Below are 17,468 nucleotides of genomic sequence, written 5' to 3'. Positions count from 1 at the left end.
ATCGCAGGTGAAGAGAAAGTGGTCACGTACACAGGATTTTTTCGTGGTGGGGGGGGGAATAGTTTTTTTCTGTGAAAATCATTTTAATGTCTCGCTGTCTTGCCAGCTTTGGGATACAAGTGTTGAAGATAAAGGTGGTGTGTAATTCGTAACTATTTCGTTCGTTGTTATAGCTGTATATCTGTAACAAAAAAGAAAGACAAAATTGGCCGCAAATGGAATCTGGCCACTCACCTTCAATTCAGTAGCATGATCGTAAACGGCTCTAGGTTAATTCGATTCTGCCCCGAAAAATTTCCTTTGTTTTTAGAACTGGATATCCGTAAAAAAAAAAAAAAAAAAAAAAAAAAAAAAAAAAAAAAACTTGCCGCAAATGGAATCTGACCACCCACCTTCAAAACAGTAGCATGATCGTGGACGGCTCTAGGTTAATTCCATTTCACCCCGTAAAATTCTCCTCCCCCCTCCGGTAAAAATTCAACCCCCCCCCCCCATATGTAAAATTAAGTAGCCAAATGGGAAGTGTGACAAGTAAAATTAATGAAAAAAGAAGGATAGAAAAAAGATAGTATTTTCTTATATATTTGTTTTAGTTCCTTTTTTGTGTTTTTGGGGTTTGAGTTATCATAACAGGGTAGGATAAAGTTAAAGACAATAATTTGAAAATATGATATTAGCGGCAAATGTTGAAGGGTTGAAGGAGCCCTATGATGAAATTGCACAGAGATACGGACTGGAACTAAGAATTTAATTAAGGATTTTAATTAAATTGGAATGTCATCAGTGTGAAACTTTGAATAGATTGGGGTGGAGGAGAAGTGTGCGCAACTGTTCTGGCGTCAGATGACTTGGTGCTGCAGTGAGTTGTTAGTACTAGTATTAGTATTTAAAGGAATTTACTAATGAGAAAATATCTTGTGTGTTTATATCGAGTCCTCAAACGTTTGTCGAGATTTTTTTTTACAGCTACTAGATATCCACTTTCCCTGGCGATAAGTAATACAAAATACTGAAGTTCTCAGAGAATACTTAATATAAAAGGAAGATCAAAGCCAGAAGTTTTCTTAGGGCTGGATAGAAGAAAAGCTCCGTATCTCATAAATGACGTTATTCTGTTTTTGACCAATTTGTGTAATTTTTAGCTCCGGACTTATTTATCACCTCGTCTGCGCTAGACTAATGCTAAAAATTCATGGCTTAGTTTTTATGATTGTCTTCCTAAATGGATGTGTCTCTGGATGTGAGTATTCATATAGTAGAAACACTAGGCATAGAACACCTAATTGAACAGGCTCTATAATATTAAGCCTCTGGTGAACCAAAAAACAGAAGAAGAAAAGATGGACGTGTTACTTAATTGATGATTCAGTGGTAGAATGCTCGCAATGGTCAACTCGGTGGCTTGAATTTGCAGAGCCACTGGCAGAAAATCGCTCAAAATGGTCCTAAGAGGTCTCTAAGATCATCCATATGGGTGAGGTAGAAACACCTGTCACTTTTAATAAAAGTGGTGTTTGTAGTAGTTACAGTTACATTAAAGAGTTACAGTTATATGTAGCTATATCTACAGTGATTGCATTAAAGTTTTAATAGTTACATAGAATAAGGCCATTTATAGTTTAGGTAGTAAAATTTAGCCACAAATATTATCTCACACTAGCTAAAGAGCTTAGCTTCTGGTAGAAATAAAAAAGCCGTAGTGCGTACTCTTTTGTGGGGATCAGAGAGGACCCAGAGTTCAAATACCCCTTACCCCCCCCCACCCTCAAAAAAGACAAAATCTTGAAAGCTTCATCTTGATCCCCCAGCTGTAGAGAAAACAGGCATACTTAACAAAATATGAAATTAAAATTAATCACCTTGTGACTAAACCTTTTGGCGGTATGCGAACTCAATAATGAGGAATGATTGCCTGTTTTTAGACCTCAGGTATCCGAGGCATAGCATCAAATGGTTGTTTTCAGATTAGTCATTGGCTGAGAGTTATGGGTACTCATAAACTATATAAAGTAACATATCTTGCTAAGCTTAATTAATGTTAAAAACCAAAGCATACAATTTTCTTGGGAAGTTTTTTGAAGAGTCTAAGAATCAGTGACGGTACTTTGGGTTGAATCACAATAAGATGCTGTCTGATGCCCTTTCGACAGGTCAAAAATAACGAAAGAACTGACTTGAAAGATTTTACTGTCTTAAAATTTTCATGGCCTAGGCCCCAAGGCCTTATTCAGGGGGAGGGAGTTACTGGGTTTACCTCCCCCCGTAAAAGTTTTGTTCCACTCATAAAAAAGTAACACAAATGTCTATGACTAAATTTTTGATGTGTTTTTTATTTTTTGTATCCCTCCCCCTCCGAAAAAAATACCTCCCCCAAATAAAAATTCTGGATACGCCCTTGCCAGACCCCAGTCGGTTTTCCAATACTCTCTTCCCCGCCTATGACTTGACCGTTTAAGTCTCATCACCAAAATAAATGCAAGCAAACTAAATATGTTGAAATAGTAATATATAAAATAAATCTTAGTTCTTAATTAGTTTTTATTTATTGAATATATGTTTTGGTTAGTTTAATATGAAGGACTAAACTCAGGCTTTTTTCTCTCTTATTTCCAATGGGTGTACATAACCCTGTCTAAGAAAGCCTGTTGTAGCATAGTTCTTCAGAATCTGTATTTACGACTAAAGTTCTTTTGTTCTCATTGTACGAGTATATAGAACTTGACTACTAACTATTTCTCTTCCTCAGTTGCTGGTTCATCTCAGAAAGAAGATGTTGACTTGATGAAAGGGGACGTCCCGGAAAAATCAAAAACTAAGGGTAAAAAACTGATATTACTACCAAAAGGTCCATCGGATGATGACATTCTATTCTACTTCAGGCGTCCAAATCCACCAAGAAACTTCCGCGCTCGAATTTTTCTGACAGAGGAAGTAGAAGAAATGCGAAAAAGAAACAGCAAAACTATCAAATCTCAAAATATCCAAGGTAGGTAAAAAAAAAAGTGTGTAATAATATTCAGATTCTTCAACAGCATATAGTGTCTTCGTGAATTATTTTTGTATTTTTTTTAGAAAGTATTCAGGAAGTAATCAAACGTTTTTGTTGTCACATTTGACAGTGTTGTCAGCTGAGGTGAAGGTACTGGGCCTGTTCTTGCTGTCCTGATTGCTAGTAAAAGTTCGCAGAGACAAATTATTTCGGTTGGAAATTTAAGTGTATGCGCATCAAATTTTAAAAATGAACTAAAAATCTTATTACGTAACAGTCTTCCATTATTAATACTTTAATGACTAAATTTGCAAGTTTTATTTGTATTTTTCAAATTTTAAATGTACTCTCGAAATGAATCAACAATTTTCGCCAACAACGCTTCAGAATATCTGAGAATTTCATATGTAATTGTCAGGGACAATTTTTTGCTTTCCCTCAAAGTAATTTAAAAAAATAGACCTCCCTTAATTGGTTGCGAAAAAAAAAACATTTAAAAGGATTTAAATTGAAGTTAGAACTTCATGGAAGAGAGTAAATAATGAAGTGACTGAAGAGATTGGGGCGGAAGAGGATCTTGGCGCATTTGTTTTGGCTTGGTGCTGGGATAAGTAGCAGTAGTGGTAGTGTTTCCTTTAAAAAATTAAGTATTACGTTGAAATGTTTTAAAAGGCTATTGGTAAATAAGACACTAATAATTACCAACTGTCTATATATACTGTGCTTAACGCTGATTTCAAAATGAACTGCTAAAACTTTTGTGTAAAAAGCCGGGTTTTGGGAGGTCTTAAAAAATAATTTCTGGTTGTTTTAAATTTAGTGTCACTCTTTACTCTCTGTTGAAATTATTTAATCCAATATAGATCTATAAATTCAGGCAACATATCGTTTCCTATTGCCCAAAAGTACAGATTTTTACCATTTTAATTTTTTTCAAATCAATTTATTGAATAGCTGGTTGAAAACGCTGAGCAGAAAAATAACATACTTAAAATTGCATGGGGGACATGAACCTTAACAGTCGAACAGATGAGCAGTCACACTTCTCTAACTCTACTATTCATTTATTTATCAATTCAGTTGTCCTGAATGCATATTCTTGTAGCCTTTTTGTGTTCATATTTCTAGATATACCTGTTCATATCAACCTGATTCTCGATATCATACGGCATGTTTTATCTCTTTATGAATAGACTTATTTCAGTATGTTTCTGTAAATTTTTTTAAATATTTGATTCTGACTTTCAATTTTACTCCTAATTTTCATGATGTGATTTGCAGTTCTTCTTTGCATTTTCTTAATTCATCCTTTTATAAAAAGAAAAAAGAAAAATTAAAGACGAACTGACCTACTGTGACGAAACAAAGAAATGAATCTCTGGAAGAACAAAGGGGTCTGTGTTAAGTATGAAGAAAAAGAAAAAGAAATGATGAGAGAAAGAGAGAATAAAAAGAAAGAGAAGGAGAAATAGTGAGAGAATGAGAGAATAAAAAGAAAGAGAAGGCGAAATCATGAGAGAAAGAGAATAAAAAGAAAGAGTAGGAGAAATAATTAGAGGAAGTGAGAACAAAAAGAAAGAGAAGGGGAAATAGTGAGAGAATGAGAGAATAAAAAGAAAGAGAAGGTGAAATCATGAGAGAAAGAGAATAAAAAGAAAGAGTAGGAGAAATAATGAGAGAAAGGGAGAGCAAAAATAAACAATCAAACTCTTTATGAATAGACTTATGAATTGACTCTTTATGAATAGACTTATTTCAGTATGTTTCTGTAAATTTTTTTAAATATTTGATTCTGACTTTCAATTTTACTCCTAATTTTCATGATGTGATTTGCAGTTCTTCTTTGCATTTTCTTTATTCATCCTTTTATAAAAAGAAAAAAGAAAAATTAAAGCCTAACTGACCTAATGTGACGAAACAAAGAAATGAATCTATGGAAGAACATAGGTGTCTGTGTTAATTATGAATAAAAATAAAAAGAAATGATGAGAGAAAGAGAGAATAAAAAGAAAGAGAAGGTGAAATAGTGAGAGAATGATAGAATAAAAAGAAAGAGAAGGCGAAATCATGAGAGAAAGAGAATAAAAAGAAAGAGTATGAGAAATAATTAGAGGAAGGGAGAAAAAAAAGAAAGAGAAGGGGAAATAGTGAGAGAATGAGAGAATAAAAAGAAAGAGAAGGTGAAATCATGAGAGAAAGAGAATAAAAAGAAAGAGTAGGAGAAATAATGAGAGAAAGGGAGAGCAAAAATAAACAATCAAACAAATATTTTGCTAATATATATTGTAAATATATTTTGTAATATATTGTAGATTTAATGTATATATATATATATATATATATATATATATATATATATATATATATATATATATATATATATATATATACCAATCAGCCTGTATGAAACAAGGCGTCTTCTACGTTAAAAGAAAGAACGAGGGAAAAAAACAACTAAATTTTAAAACTAAAAGAATATATATAAAGAATGAAAATAAAAACGATCCAAGCAGTACATATGCAATTGATATTCACGCATACAATTAGCGAGCTATCTTTATGAACCCAGAGAAAAAGAAACTGAGCAGCAGCAACACAGTTTTGCTAACGTAAATCCTGCAAATGTCAAAATTTACAAAAAAAATTTATATGTTTTCGTATTGCTAGAAATATCAGAATTTACTTATTTTAGAATTTATGTTAGAAACCGTAATATAAATTTTGGAATTAATATAACATACTTACCTTTTAGGTTGTAAGGTCCCTGCAACTGAAAATCGGACACTTGCTACTGATATGCCAAATAAGCAAGAACTAAGGGGTGAAGTCGTTAACCAATCTGAGAGTATTCGAACAGCAGCACATACAAATGTAAAAACAACTACTGCCCCAGTAATGAGAGAAGTGCCACAGGATGAGACTCTAGTTGACAAAAAACCTGTCTCTAAGTCTAAGGGAAGTTTTTCTGAGTATGGTCTTTTATTTGGTCACAGTGCCCGTATCAAAGCAGCGTTGACACGTAATAATTTCAAACAAATATCTTCAGTGATGGAAAAAAAAATTCTGGAAAGATATATTTCTAATTTTTTACAATATATAGCTAATGATACATACTTTTTAATTTACATGTTTTAAAGATTCTTTTATAGATTCTACCATTTACATTTCAGCCTTAGCATTTACATTTGAAAGAATGTAACAATATACATTATTTTCTATTTTTTTATAGTTACTTTTGTAAGTTTCAAATTAGATTCTTTCAAATCTATATGATTGGTGAATTTTATTTTATAATTTTTTTTAAGAGAAGGAAAATTACATGTTAACAGTCCATTCCAACATAAGTGTGGGTAAATATATTCAGAAAAAGAGGTTTGAAATAAATGAAAAATCAGTTAAAATATTTAAATGACGAGAGGCAATCAGGAAAGGAGTGGAAATGAACCTCAGTCTAGAATAAAAGAACAATAGAAATTATTTTTTGAAATAATTTTTAAAAGCATGTAAAGTAATTCATGTTATTTTAAAATTAGATTTTGTTTAATATGAAGGATTTTCTATTCACTGTTTAATTAATTTTTTGAAGAAATTATCGTATTTATAGTAGACTCTGAATTTGAAATAAATTAAATAAATATAATATATGATTGTTGTACATGTATTATTATTCTTGCCTTTTTTTTCATAGGGAGCGATGTATTTATGTTTATATTAATAAATTTCATGTGAACTTGTGTTCAACAAACTTATAAAAATCTTTTTAATATTATTTAATATATTAATTTTTTTATTTTTTTTGATTTCTATTCTATTAGTTTTTTATTTTTAAGGATGACTGTTTTTTCTTTTTTTTTAATTTTAATACTAAAAAATTAAAAAAGAAAAGTAAATTAATTAATTTGTGTAAGTCGCTAAGTTTAAATAGTAAATATTTATTTTAGACCTATGATAGTAATTTTGTTCCTCATAAAAATGGCCACGTCAATAGTATTGTTATTTTTAAGAGTTCTTATATTATTTTTTAAAATTAACAGCTTAATAGGCATATTAATCCTTTTAAAGAGGGACACACTGCCCATTAAAAAATGAACATTAAAAAACGAATTAGAATCAGGATTCAGATTTTTTTTTTTTATATATATATATACAGACTTCACGGCTCCATCAAAAATGTTGTTTTGCAGCTAGTCCTGGGAGTTACATCATTTTCTAAAACTGAGGTACTTGTTATACCTTCTATTGAACTCGTCAAGGGAAGAATTTTTCGTGATTACCTCTGCCGGCAATCTATTCCATGTGGCAACCGATCGCCGGGCGAAACTCGTTTCCAGATATTCTTGGCGGGGACCCAAGAATATCCTGCTCAAGGTACCCTGCTCAAGGTAGTCCTGACGAGCTGTACTTCGGCGAGTTGATCGCAAGGGCTTTGTTTTATCAGGAACGAGCTTCGATAGCTCCTCCGATGGAGGGTTATACAAGTACTTATAGAAAACCGACATGGACGCCACATCGAAACGTTCCTGGATCAGCTGTGGGGTTTTAGTTTTCCTGTTGCCAGAGGTTGCTGTGCGCTCTGCTCTGTTGTGAATATGTTGGAGTTGAGCGATATGACTTTGTGGTGCACCAGCGAAGAGAGGACCTGTATAGTTCATGACATGTGTGAGGTACTAATTGAACAGTGGCATAATATACTCAACAGGAAGAACACTTGTTCATCTTATGATAAAGCATAATTTCTTTAAATGTTCTCTAAACATTTTTTTAGTATACAGTTTTAAATTTGTTCTATGTACATACGGGTCTGAAAACACCATTTTTTTAAATTATTATAGTCCTTGACATATCTTTACTGAAAATTGGTTTCCAAAGATTATTTAATAATAAAAAATGAGTAATGGTAGTTGTTCCATATTTGTTATTTAACATCCTGTGAAAAAAAAGATAATATATCACTCTTGAAAATCCCTCCTTATTTACTTCAGTCTAAAAATGACACTCATAAAACACTTGCACGAATAAAAAAATAAAACACGAGAAAAAAAAACACTACATCCTTTAAATCAAAAGTAAGATCCAAGCAGTAATAAAAACTACACAGAAACACCTAAACAGGCTCAAAATGTTATTGTAGACGTCCACGGAAGAACATATGTCTGATCCTCTCCACCGTCTGAAAAACACTGGGACTCGTTTCATGGAACCCAGTCGACTTCGAACTTTGGGTACCACTTCCGAGGAAGTGACACTTGCTCCGAGAGAGATCGGGCCCAATGAAGTCAGTTGGGTTGCCAACCTTGGCCATTTGACTCCTGTTTCAGAGGAGCTCATGGTTGAAGATGATTTACAATCTTTCCTGATTCCTCCTATTTCTGATTCTGACGTATTTGTTGCTAGTAGAGGTAAGAACCATTTCAGCAAAGTGCTTCAAATAATTAAAAAATTTAAATGTACCAGTTTTTGTAGTATCGAGTGCCAAAAAAAAAAAATGATGTAGGCTCATGTCCACAGCTTCAAAAGGTATAGTCCTTTGAAGAATTCAATTTTTACGGACTAAAAGCGGTGTCAAATCCACCTAATGAATTCTGGCTATTTATGTTCACAGTTCAATGAGGCGACACTGACAAAATATAGCACTGCCCTAAAACTGCTATAGGGTAGACGATTTATTCTCCAGGGATTAAATTTGTAGTTTGTCTAAATAAAAGGTAATAAAGAATTTAATAGTTTATTATAATAATTATACTAATACTGGATAAAAACAAACAACGCGGAAAGGAAACAGAAAAATACATAAAAATATAAGTGTTTTTAGTTTTATAACTTTAATAAATCAAATAATATTAACATTTTGATTACTAAATATCAGTATATGTATACTAAACTGACACTGCAAATTCGTTGTATTTTTTTCAGTAAAGTGCAAGTTATGTTCTGGCCTTGGGAAGGCAAAGGGGTTTTGAACCAAACTTATGTTAATTTCTGCTCGTTTTGAGTTTGACTCGGTTATTTATTGTAATTTCTGTTCGTTTTCAGGTTTAATTTATTTATCGATGCTGATTTGTGGTAGTTTCACGCTTGGTAAATTATTTTATTTTATTTTTTCTCATTTTTTGTTTAATGGAGTTCTTTACTTTTCTTTGAAAACTAATTTTATGGAAAAAGTTTTTTTAATTAATCTCTATTAACAATAATGAAGAAAATAGGACTTGCTCCAAAGGCCCTAGCATTATGTAGGTACAAAACAACGATGTATAATATGAGTTAAAAATTAGCTCTCGAGAAGAAAAAAGAAATGAGTCTTAATGGAAGACCAAGAAAAGAAAGTTAAGAACATACTCAAATACCAATTTTCAGCATTTTTTAAGAACAAGTAAAAAGAATAACGGGACTGTAACTACAGGGATGCTATAATCCATAATGGTGTGAGTCAATAGTCCCTTGAATCCCCTTCTGGTCTCCCGACTACTATGCAAATTGATCTTGAACCTACCCACAGTACCACCCTCACTGCAAAATCTGATACAACCTAGCCAGCCACAGACAGTGTCCACAGGCCTCCTCATCCTTTTCAAGTGGCTTATATTTTTCTCTGATACATCCGTATATTTTGTACTGTTCGTCTGTATGGCTTGGTACTTTCCCCTCAATGCTTCGCCAAATACGTGAACGGCAGAATAATGCTATTAGATCATTTTGTGGACTAGTGAACTGAGATTCGGATATGTCACGGTAAAGTCGAATTAATATAATTCCTGCAGCTGTAGTTCGTGATTTGTATACAATGGTTTTTGTGTATAAGTGGTGGCTGCCTTCCAGACTGTTTTATATGACTATTTCGAAAATGGTCTAATGTTCATTGTCACTGAACTCGAACAATTGGAGATATTGAGGGTCCTCGCCTAGTTTCGAGTAGGACTGCTTTATCAGTTATTTAGAGAGGGGCTCAGCTGTGGACTAAGCTTGTCCAAAGTAACAAGGAATAACCCATGAGTCAATTTAAATCTGAGCTACGTGTGTGGTTGCTAGATAAGTATACATTTGAAACAGATTGAGATTGATGGAATTAAATTTGACAGTAATTGTTTATTGGTTTTTTTTGCTTTTTTGCTTTTTTTTTTTTTTTTTTTTTTTGTAGCACACCCCCGCAAGCGACGCTTTTGGTGTGCTACCGATTGATTTTGTCTCTGTTTTTTTTTTTTTTTTTTTTTGATAATAAATTACTATTAATACATCCTCCAACTCCTATTTCAAATCGCTTGTCAGATAAAAAGGTTGTTTCTGGAACTCATAGTAGTAAACATAAAATTAATAAAATACGTTACCATTTCCCTCGTTTTTATTAAGTTACGCAGAAAGCCTTAATTTTGACAAACTTATTGAGCTTGAAATTACGGCGAATAAGCTAGCATCAGATTTAATTTGTATAACCGAGGTTCAGTCCCAAAACCTGGTTACTCTGAAGATGGCTTATTCTAATGAGTTTACTAAACTTTGCCCACATGATCTTTACCTTGGTAAAAAGGGAGAGGTGTAATAATTTTTTGTCGTAATAATTTGCCGCCAAGGGAAGTAAAAGTTCCAGGAATAAATGAGTATGATGAAATAATTTGGATTAAAGTTTATCACGCTCATTAATTAATATTATTGATGGTTGTTTCTATTATACACCCTGCCAAAAATCGGAGCAGCGTAAAGATTTCTTGGAAAAAGTCCATGCATCGCTTGATTACCTCCAATCCAAAAATCCTAATGCTAGAATCCTACTAACTGGTGACGGAAATGAACTAAACACGAGTGATCTTTGTCTGGAAGCTAATTTAAAACAAATTGTTAATATCCCGACAACAAAATACGGTACTTTCCTTGACGTTATTTACACAAAGACGCATGAATTCTATCAAAGACCCAATTCCCTTCCCCCACTTGGTGGTAGTTACCATGTTACGCTTTCACTAAATGGATGAATTTAAGTATCGACCAATTACTGATAGTGGTCTGCTCAAGTTTTTAACATGACTTTCAGAAGAGCAGAGCAACGGGGAGATGTATTTGCTGCCGACGAATCGAATAAGAAATTCAAAGTTTTTCTAGAAAAAATTATTTGCTCCATTTTCCAGAGGTGAAAATGAAAAGATGTTCTAATGATAAGAGTAGAGAGGGGTCAGAAGGCCCCACGATTCACCCCTGCTGCCACCTACAACTTTTTTTGCACCCCATATATGGGCATGGAATCCCTAGGGAGAACACGTGGTTAATGGGGTCAATGACCTCTTTTTCCAAGGTCAAGTTATTTGATGTTTCTATGTGTAATAACTCCGGGGCGAAGGTTGCACATGCGCATTGAATTCTAACGGTAACATTGTTATTGATCTAGGACTCGAGGGGGAAGTGAATTTCCTAGAACTTGATTGCGTAATAAAAGTGTGTCAACAACAACAACATCGACCTTGACATTCGCTGAGAGCGTGCACTTACAACAACAACAACATCGACCTTGGAACACCTGTGCTGTCGACCTCAATTCACCTATCGTGAATCAATAATTCCCCTTAGAAACAACAAATTAATATCCCCTTTCTTGACAGATCAATCAATCAATGACATCATCTGTCAGACTTTAAAAATTTTCGCCTAGAAACATTTCTCCAGGAATAGATCCAAATCATTAATGTCTTTGCCTCGGGAACAGTTCTACTGGTCGAACTCCAAAAGATATTAATAACCAAAGGCCATGGAAACAATTAGGCAAGAAATATCTTAGCGATGAATTGTTTTAGCGCACGAAAAGGTTTCTTATTAATTTGAAATGCGTTAGCGCAGAGATGCCAATAACAAAGGAACACGCTGAATTTACGTTTAGGGATTATTTGGGCGAAACTGTTTTAGACAGGTTATGGAACTATTTCGACTATACAGAGAGAGACATTTTAAAAGAAGATTTTTGAAGATATTTTGGAAGAGATTTTAATGGTAAAACTCTGTGGTCGTTATAATACACAAGTTTCATTTGAAGAGTGTTGTGAGGTCCTCTAACCCAACCCCAAAGGGTTACAATCCTCCTACCCCAACCCCGAAGGTAGCCCCCAGTCCTCAAAGCTCCCCAAGCTCCCAAAGGGCCACCGGCCCCCCCAAAGGCCCACCCAGACCCCCAAAGGCCATCCCCAGGCCCCAAATGTCCCCCAGGCCCCCAACTGTCCCCCCGGACCCCCAAAGGCCCTCCATGTGCCCCAAAGGCCCTCCCCGGTCCCCCGGGCTCCCAAAGGACCACCGGCCCTCAAGGGACCCACAGACCCTCAAAGGCTCTCCCCGAGCACCCGTCTTTCGTTGATGTGTGTTATCTGAAACCCATTATTTGGGATGTGTAGTGTGCTACTTCAGGCTTTTCTGAGCTAAGGTTTCCTAGTATTTCCTAGGTGAATATTGTCTGAAACCAATAGTTTTGGATGATTAGTTTACTATTTCAGGCTTTTATGAGCGAGGTTTCTTAGCCTTTCGTCGGTGTTTGTTGACTAAAACTTATGATTTGTGATATATAGTTTGCTATTTTGAAGTTTCTGTGTTGGATTTCTTAGTCTTTACTAGGGATGTGGTGTCTTAAACCTTTGATTCGTGGGGCGTAGTTTGCCATGTTCTACCTTTCTGAGCTGGATTGCTTAGTCTTTCATAGGTGAATGCTGTCTGAAAAGTATGATGTTGGATATATAGTTTGCTATTTCAGGCTTATCTGAACTAAGGTTTTCTAGTATTTAGTAGGTGAATGTTGTCTGAAACCAATAGTGTGGGATGAGTAGTTTTCTATTTTTGACTTTTCTGAGCTAGGTTTCTTAGTCTTTCGTTGATGTGTGTTGACTGAAACCGATGATTTGGGGTATGTAGTTTGCTATTTTTGAATTTTCTGAGCTGGATTTCTTAGTCATTCGTAGGTGTGTGTTGTCTGAAACCTATGATTTGGGATGGGTGGATTGCTCCTTTTGACTTTTCTGAGCTGGATTTCTTATCCTTTCATGGGTGTGTGTTGTCTGAAACCCATAGTTTGGGATGACTAGTTTGCTATTTTTGACTTTTCTGAGCTAGGTTTCTTAGCCGTTCATAGGTGAGTGTTGTCTGAAACCTATGATTTGGGATATGTAATTTTCTATTTCCGACTTTTCATAACCGGATTTCTTAGTCTTTCGTAGGTGTGTGGTGTCTGAAACCTATGATTTGGGATGTGTGGGTTGCTATTTTTTTGACTTTTCTGAGCTGGATTTCTTAACCATTCGTAGGTGTGTGTTGACTGAAACCTATGATTTGGAATGGATAATTTGCTATTTTTGACTTTTCTGAGCTAGATTTCTTAGCCTATCATATGTGTGTAGTTTCAGAAAATTATGATTTGGTAGGTGTAGTTTGCTTTTTAGACTTTTCAGAGCTAGGATTCTTAGTCACTCATAGGTCTTCGTGGTCTGAAACTTCAAGTTTGGGATGAGTAGTTGGATATCTCAGACTTTTCTGAGCTAAGGTTTCTTAGTATTACGTAGGTGAATGCTGTCTGAAACTTATGATTTGGGATATGTAAATTACTATTTCGGGCTTTTCTGAGTTGGATTTCTTAGTCTTTCATAGGTGTGTAGTGTCTGAAACCTATGATTTGGGATGTGTGGGTTGCTAGTTTTGACTTTTCTAAGCTGGATTTCTTAGACTTTCATAGGTATGCTTTGTCAGAACATTATGAATTGGGATGCGTAGTTTGTTAGTTCAGGCTTTTCTGAGCTAAGGTTTCCTAGTATTTCATAGGTGAATGCTGTCTGAAAGCAATAGTTTGGGATGAGTAGTTTTCTATTTTAGACTTTTCTGAGCTAGGTTTCTTAGCCTTTCGTAGGTGTGTGTTGTCTGAAAATTATGATTTGGGATGTGTAGTTGATATTTTTTACTTTTCTGATATGGATTTCTTAGTCTTTAATAGGTGTTTGTTGTCTGAAACCTATGATTTGGGATGGGTGGATTGCTACTTTTGACTTTTCTGAGCTGGATTTCTTAGCCTTTCATAGGTGTTTGTTGTCTGAAACCTATAGTTTGGGATGACTAGTTTGCTATTTTTGACTTTTCTGAGCTAGGTTTCTTAGCCGTTTATAGGTGTGTGGTGTCTGAAACCTATGATTTGGGAGATGTAATTTGCTATTTCTGACTTTTCATAACCGGATTTATTAGTCATTCGTAGGTGTGTGATGTCTGAAACATCTGATTTGGAGGCGTGTGGGTTGCTATTTTTGACTTTTTTGCGCAGGATTTCATAGCAATTCGTAGGTGTGTGTTGACTGAAACCTATGATTTGGGATGGTTAATTTGCTATTTTTGACTTTTCTGAGCTAGATTTCTTAGCCTTTCATAGGTGTGTCCTTTCAGAAAAATATGATTTGGGAGGTATAGTTTGCTTTTTGGACTTTTCAGAGCTAGGATTCTTAGTCACTCATAGGTGTTTGTTGTCTGAAACTTCGAGTTCGGGATGAGTAATTGGCTATTTTAGAATTTTCTGAGCTAAGGTTTCTTAGTATTTCGTAGGTGAATGCTTTCTGAAACTTATGATTTGGGGTATATTATTTCGCAGGTGAATGCTGTCTGAAACTTATGATATGGGATATGTAAATTACTATTTCGGGCTTTTCTGAGTTGGATTTCTTAGTCTTTCATAGGTATGTTATGTCTGAAACCTATGATTTGGGATGTGTAGTTTGCTATTTTCGACTTTTCTGAGATATTTTTCTTAGACTTTCATATGTATGTGTTGTCAGAAAATTATGATTTGGGATGTGTAGTTTGCTATTTCAGTCTTTTCCGAGCTAAGGTTTCCTAGTATTTCCTAGGCGAATGTTGTCTGAAACCAATAGTTTGGGATGAGTAGTTTGCTATTTTTGACTTTTCTGAGCTAGGTTTCTTAGTCTTTCGTTGGTGTGCGTTGACTGAAACCTATGATTTGGGATATGTAGTTTTGCTATTTTCGACTTTTCTGAGCTAGGTTTCTTAGTCTTTCGTTGGTGTGTGTTGTCTGAAACCTATGATTGGGATGAGTGGTTTGCTATTTTTTGTCTTTTCTGAGCTAGATTTCATAGCCGTTCATAGGTGTATGTTGTCTGGAACTTATGATTTGGGATGCATAGTTTGATATTTTAACCTTTCATATATTTTATTCTTAGTCAGTCATATGAGTTTTTTGTATGAAACTTATAGTTTGTGATGAGTAGTTTCGCTATTTCAGTCTTTTCTGAGCTAAGGTTTCTTAGTCTTTCATAGGTGAATGATGTCTGAAACCTATGATTTGGGGTATGTAAATTACTATTTCGGGCTTTTCTGTGTGGGATTTCTTAGTCTTTCATAGGTGTGTGTTGTCTGAAACCTACGATTTGGGATGGGTGGATTGCTACTTTTGACTTTTCTGAGCTGAATTTCTTAGCCTTTCATAGGTGTTTGTTGTCCGAAACCTATAGTTTGAGATGACTAATTTGCTATTTTTGACTTTTCTGAGCTAGGTTTCTTAGCCGTTCATAGGTGAGTGTTGTCTGAAACCTATGATTTGGGATATGTAAATTACTATTTTGGGCTTTTCTAAGCTAGATTTCTTAGTCTTTCGTTGTTGTGTGTTGTCTGAAACCTATGATTTGTGATGGATGGACTGCTACTTTTGACTTTTCTGAGGTGGATTTCTTTAGCCTTTCATAGGTTTTTTTGTTGTCTTAAACCTAGAGTTTGGGATGACTATTTTGTTACTTTTGACTTTTCCGAGCTAGATTTAGTATCCTTTCAGAGGTGTGTCCTTTCATAAAATTATGATTTGGGATATTTAAATTACTATTTTGGACTGTTCTGAGTTGTATTTCTTAGTCTTTCATAGGTATGTATTGTCTGAAACCTATGATATGGGATGTGTGGGTTGCTATTTTTTGACTTTTCTGAGCTGGATTTCTTAGCCGTTCATAGGTGAGTGCTGTCTGAAACTTATGATTTGGGATGGTTAATTTGCTATTTCCGGCTTTTATTAGCTAGGTTTCATAGCCTTTCATAGGTGTATGTTGTCAGAAAATTATGATTTGGGATGTGTAGTTTGCTATTTGAACTTTTCAGAGCTAGGATTCTTAGTCCATCATATGTGTTTGTTGTCTAAAACCAATAGTTTGGGATGACTAGTTTGCTATTTCAGACTTTTCTGAGCTAGATTTCTTAGCCACTCATAGGAGTGTGTTGTCTGAAACTTATGATTTGGGATATGTAAATTACGTTTTCGGGCTTTTCTGAGTTGGACACTTCTAAATTTTTCCACACACGAAAACTTACACACACACGTCAGCACACACACACAAAAACTTACACACACACAAAAACTTACACACACACACAAACACACACAAACTTACAACCACACACAAAGCTTAGCACCCACACACAGCAGACACACAAAAACTTACACACACGCACACAAAAACTTACACCCACACAAAAACACACCACACACACAAAACTTACACACACACAAAAACACACACACACACAAACTTACACACACACACACACACACACACACACACACTATACACACACAAAAACTTACACACACACACAGCACACATACACACACACACACATACACACACACACACACACACGCAAAACACACACACAAAACTTAGACACACAAAAACACACACACACACGAAAACTTACACACACACACAAAAACTTACACGCACACAAAAACTTACACACACATAAAAACACACACACACACACACAGCACACACACACACACACAAAAGCTTACACACACACACAAAACACACACACACACGAAAACTTACACACACACACGCCAAAACACACACACACAAAAACTTACACACACTTACCATATCACAGTTACATTGTCTTAATTTTTCAAATTTCATTTTGAATTTCTGTCGTGAAATGCAAGAGTTGGAATATTTCAGTAGTGACTTGTCGTGCTTTACCTTCTCACAGTTATATTCTCTTGATTTTTCGAAGTTCATTTTGAATTTCTGTCATGAAATGCAAGAGTTGGAAAATTGGGGTCTTAGTGCACCAACCAGAATGGTGGAAATCCACTAGCTCAGTATTGGGGTCCCAGTCCACCAGACTGAAAAATGGAAGGCCAAGCTCATGTTATGGGAGTCTGTGTCCGTATGTCTTACTGGCTGAGATCCTCTAGCTCTATTTTGAAGTCTCAGCCTACATGGATGAATTGAGTAAATTAACGTTTTAATTTATATAAGGTTACAATAACTTGAGGGCTTATGAGTAGATAACCTAGCCTTTTCCGGCAAGTATGGTTAGGTTAGGCTAGATTAAGTTAGGTTAGGTTAAGTTAGGTTAGGTTAGCCCACGTACGCTTCACTTAGGTTAGCTTAGGTTAGGTGAGAGACAGGCAAAAAGTTAGGTGTATGATTAGGTTAGGTTAGGTTAGATTAAGTTAGGATAGGTTAAGTTAGGC

The 17,468-nt window shown here is 35.0% G+C and overlaps 1 protein-coding gene across 1 annotated transcript in view; it reads left to right on the top strand.

The window, feature by feature from the left end:
• LOC148950853 (uncharacterized) overlaps nucleotides 1-17,468 on the top strand; it is a 96,523-nt gene that overhangs the window by 68,686 nt on the left and 10,369 nt on the right. Inside the window, exons 10-13 of the mRNA XM_089090932.1 lie at nucleotides 2,747-2,986; nucleotides 5,742-6,008; nucleotides 7,178-7,371; nucleotides 8,121-8,388. Of these exons, the coding sequence (XP_088947058.1) occupies nucleotides 2,747-2,986; nucleotides 5,742-6,008; nucleotides 7,178-7,371; nucleotides 8,121-8,388 (969 nt within the window). The remainder of the gene's footprint in view (nucleotides 1-2,746; nucleotides 2,987-5,741; nucleotides 6,009-7,177; nucleotides 7,372-8,120; nucleotides 8,389-17,468) is intronic.

The sequence above is a fragment of the Artemia sp. Qi Xiang Cuo genome, chromosome 6 (genome assembly GCF_049724085.1).
Source record: "Artemia sp. Qi Xiang Cuo chromosome 6, ASM4972408v1, whole genome shotgun sequence".
Lineage (NCBI taxonomy): Eukaryota > Metazoa > Arthropoda > Branchiopoda > Anostraca > Artemiidae > Artemia > Artemia sp. Qi Xiang Cuo.
Note: the sequence above shows the minus strand (reverse complement) of the source record. Positions and strands in the feature narration are given on the sequence as shown.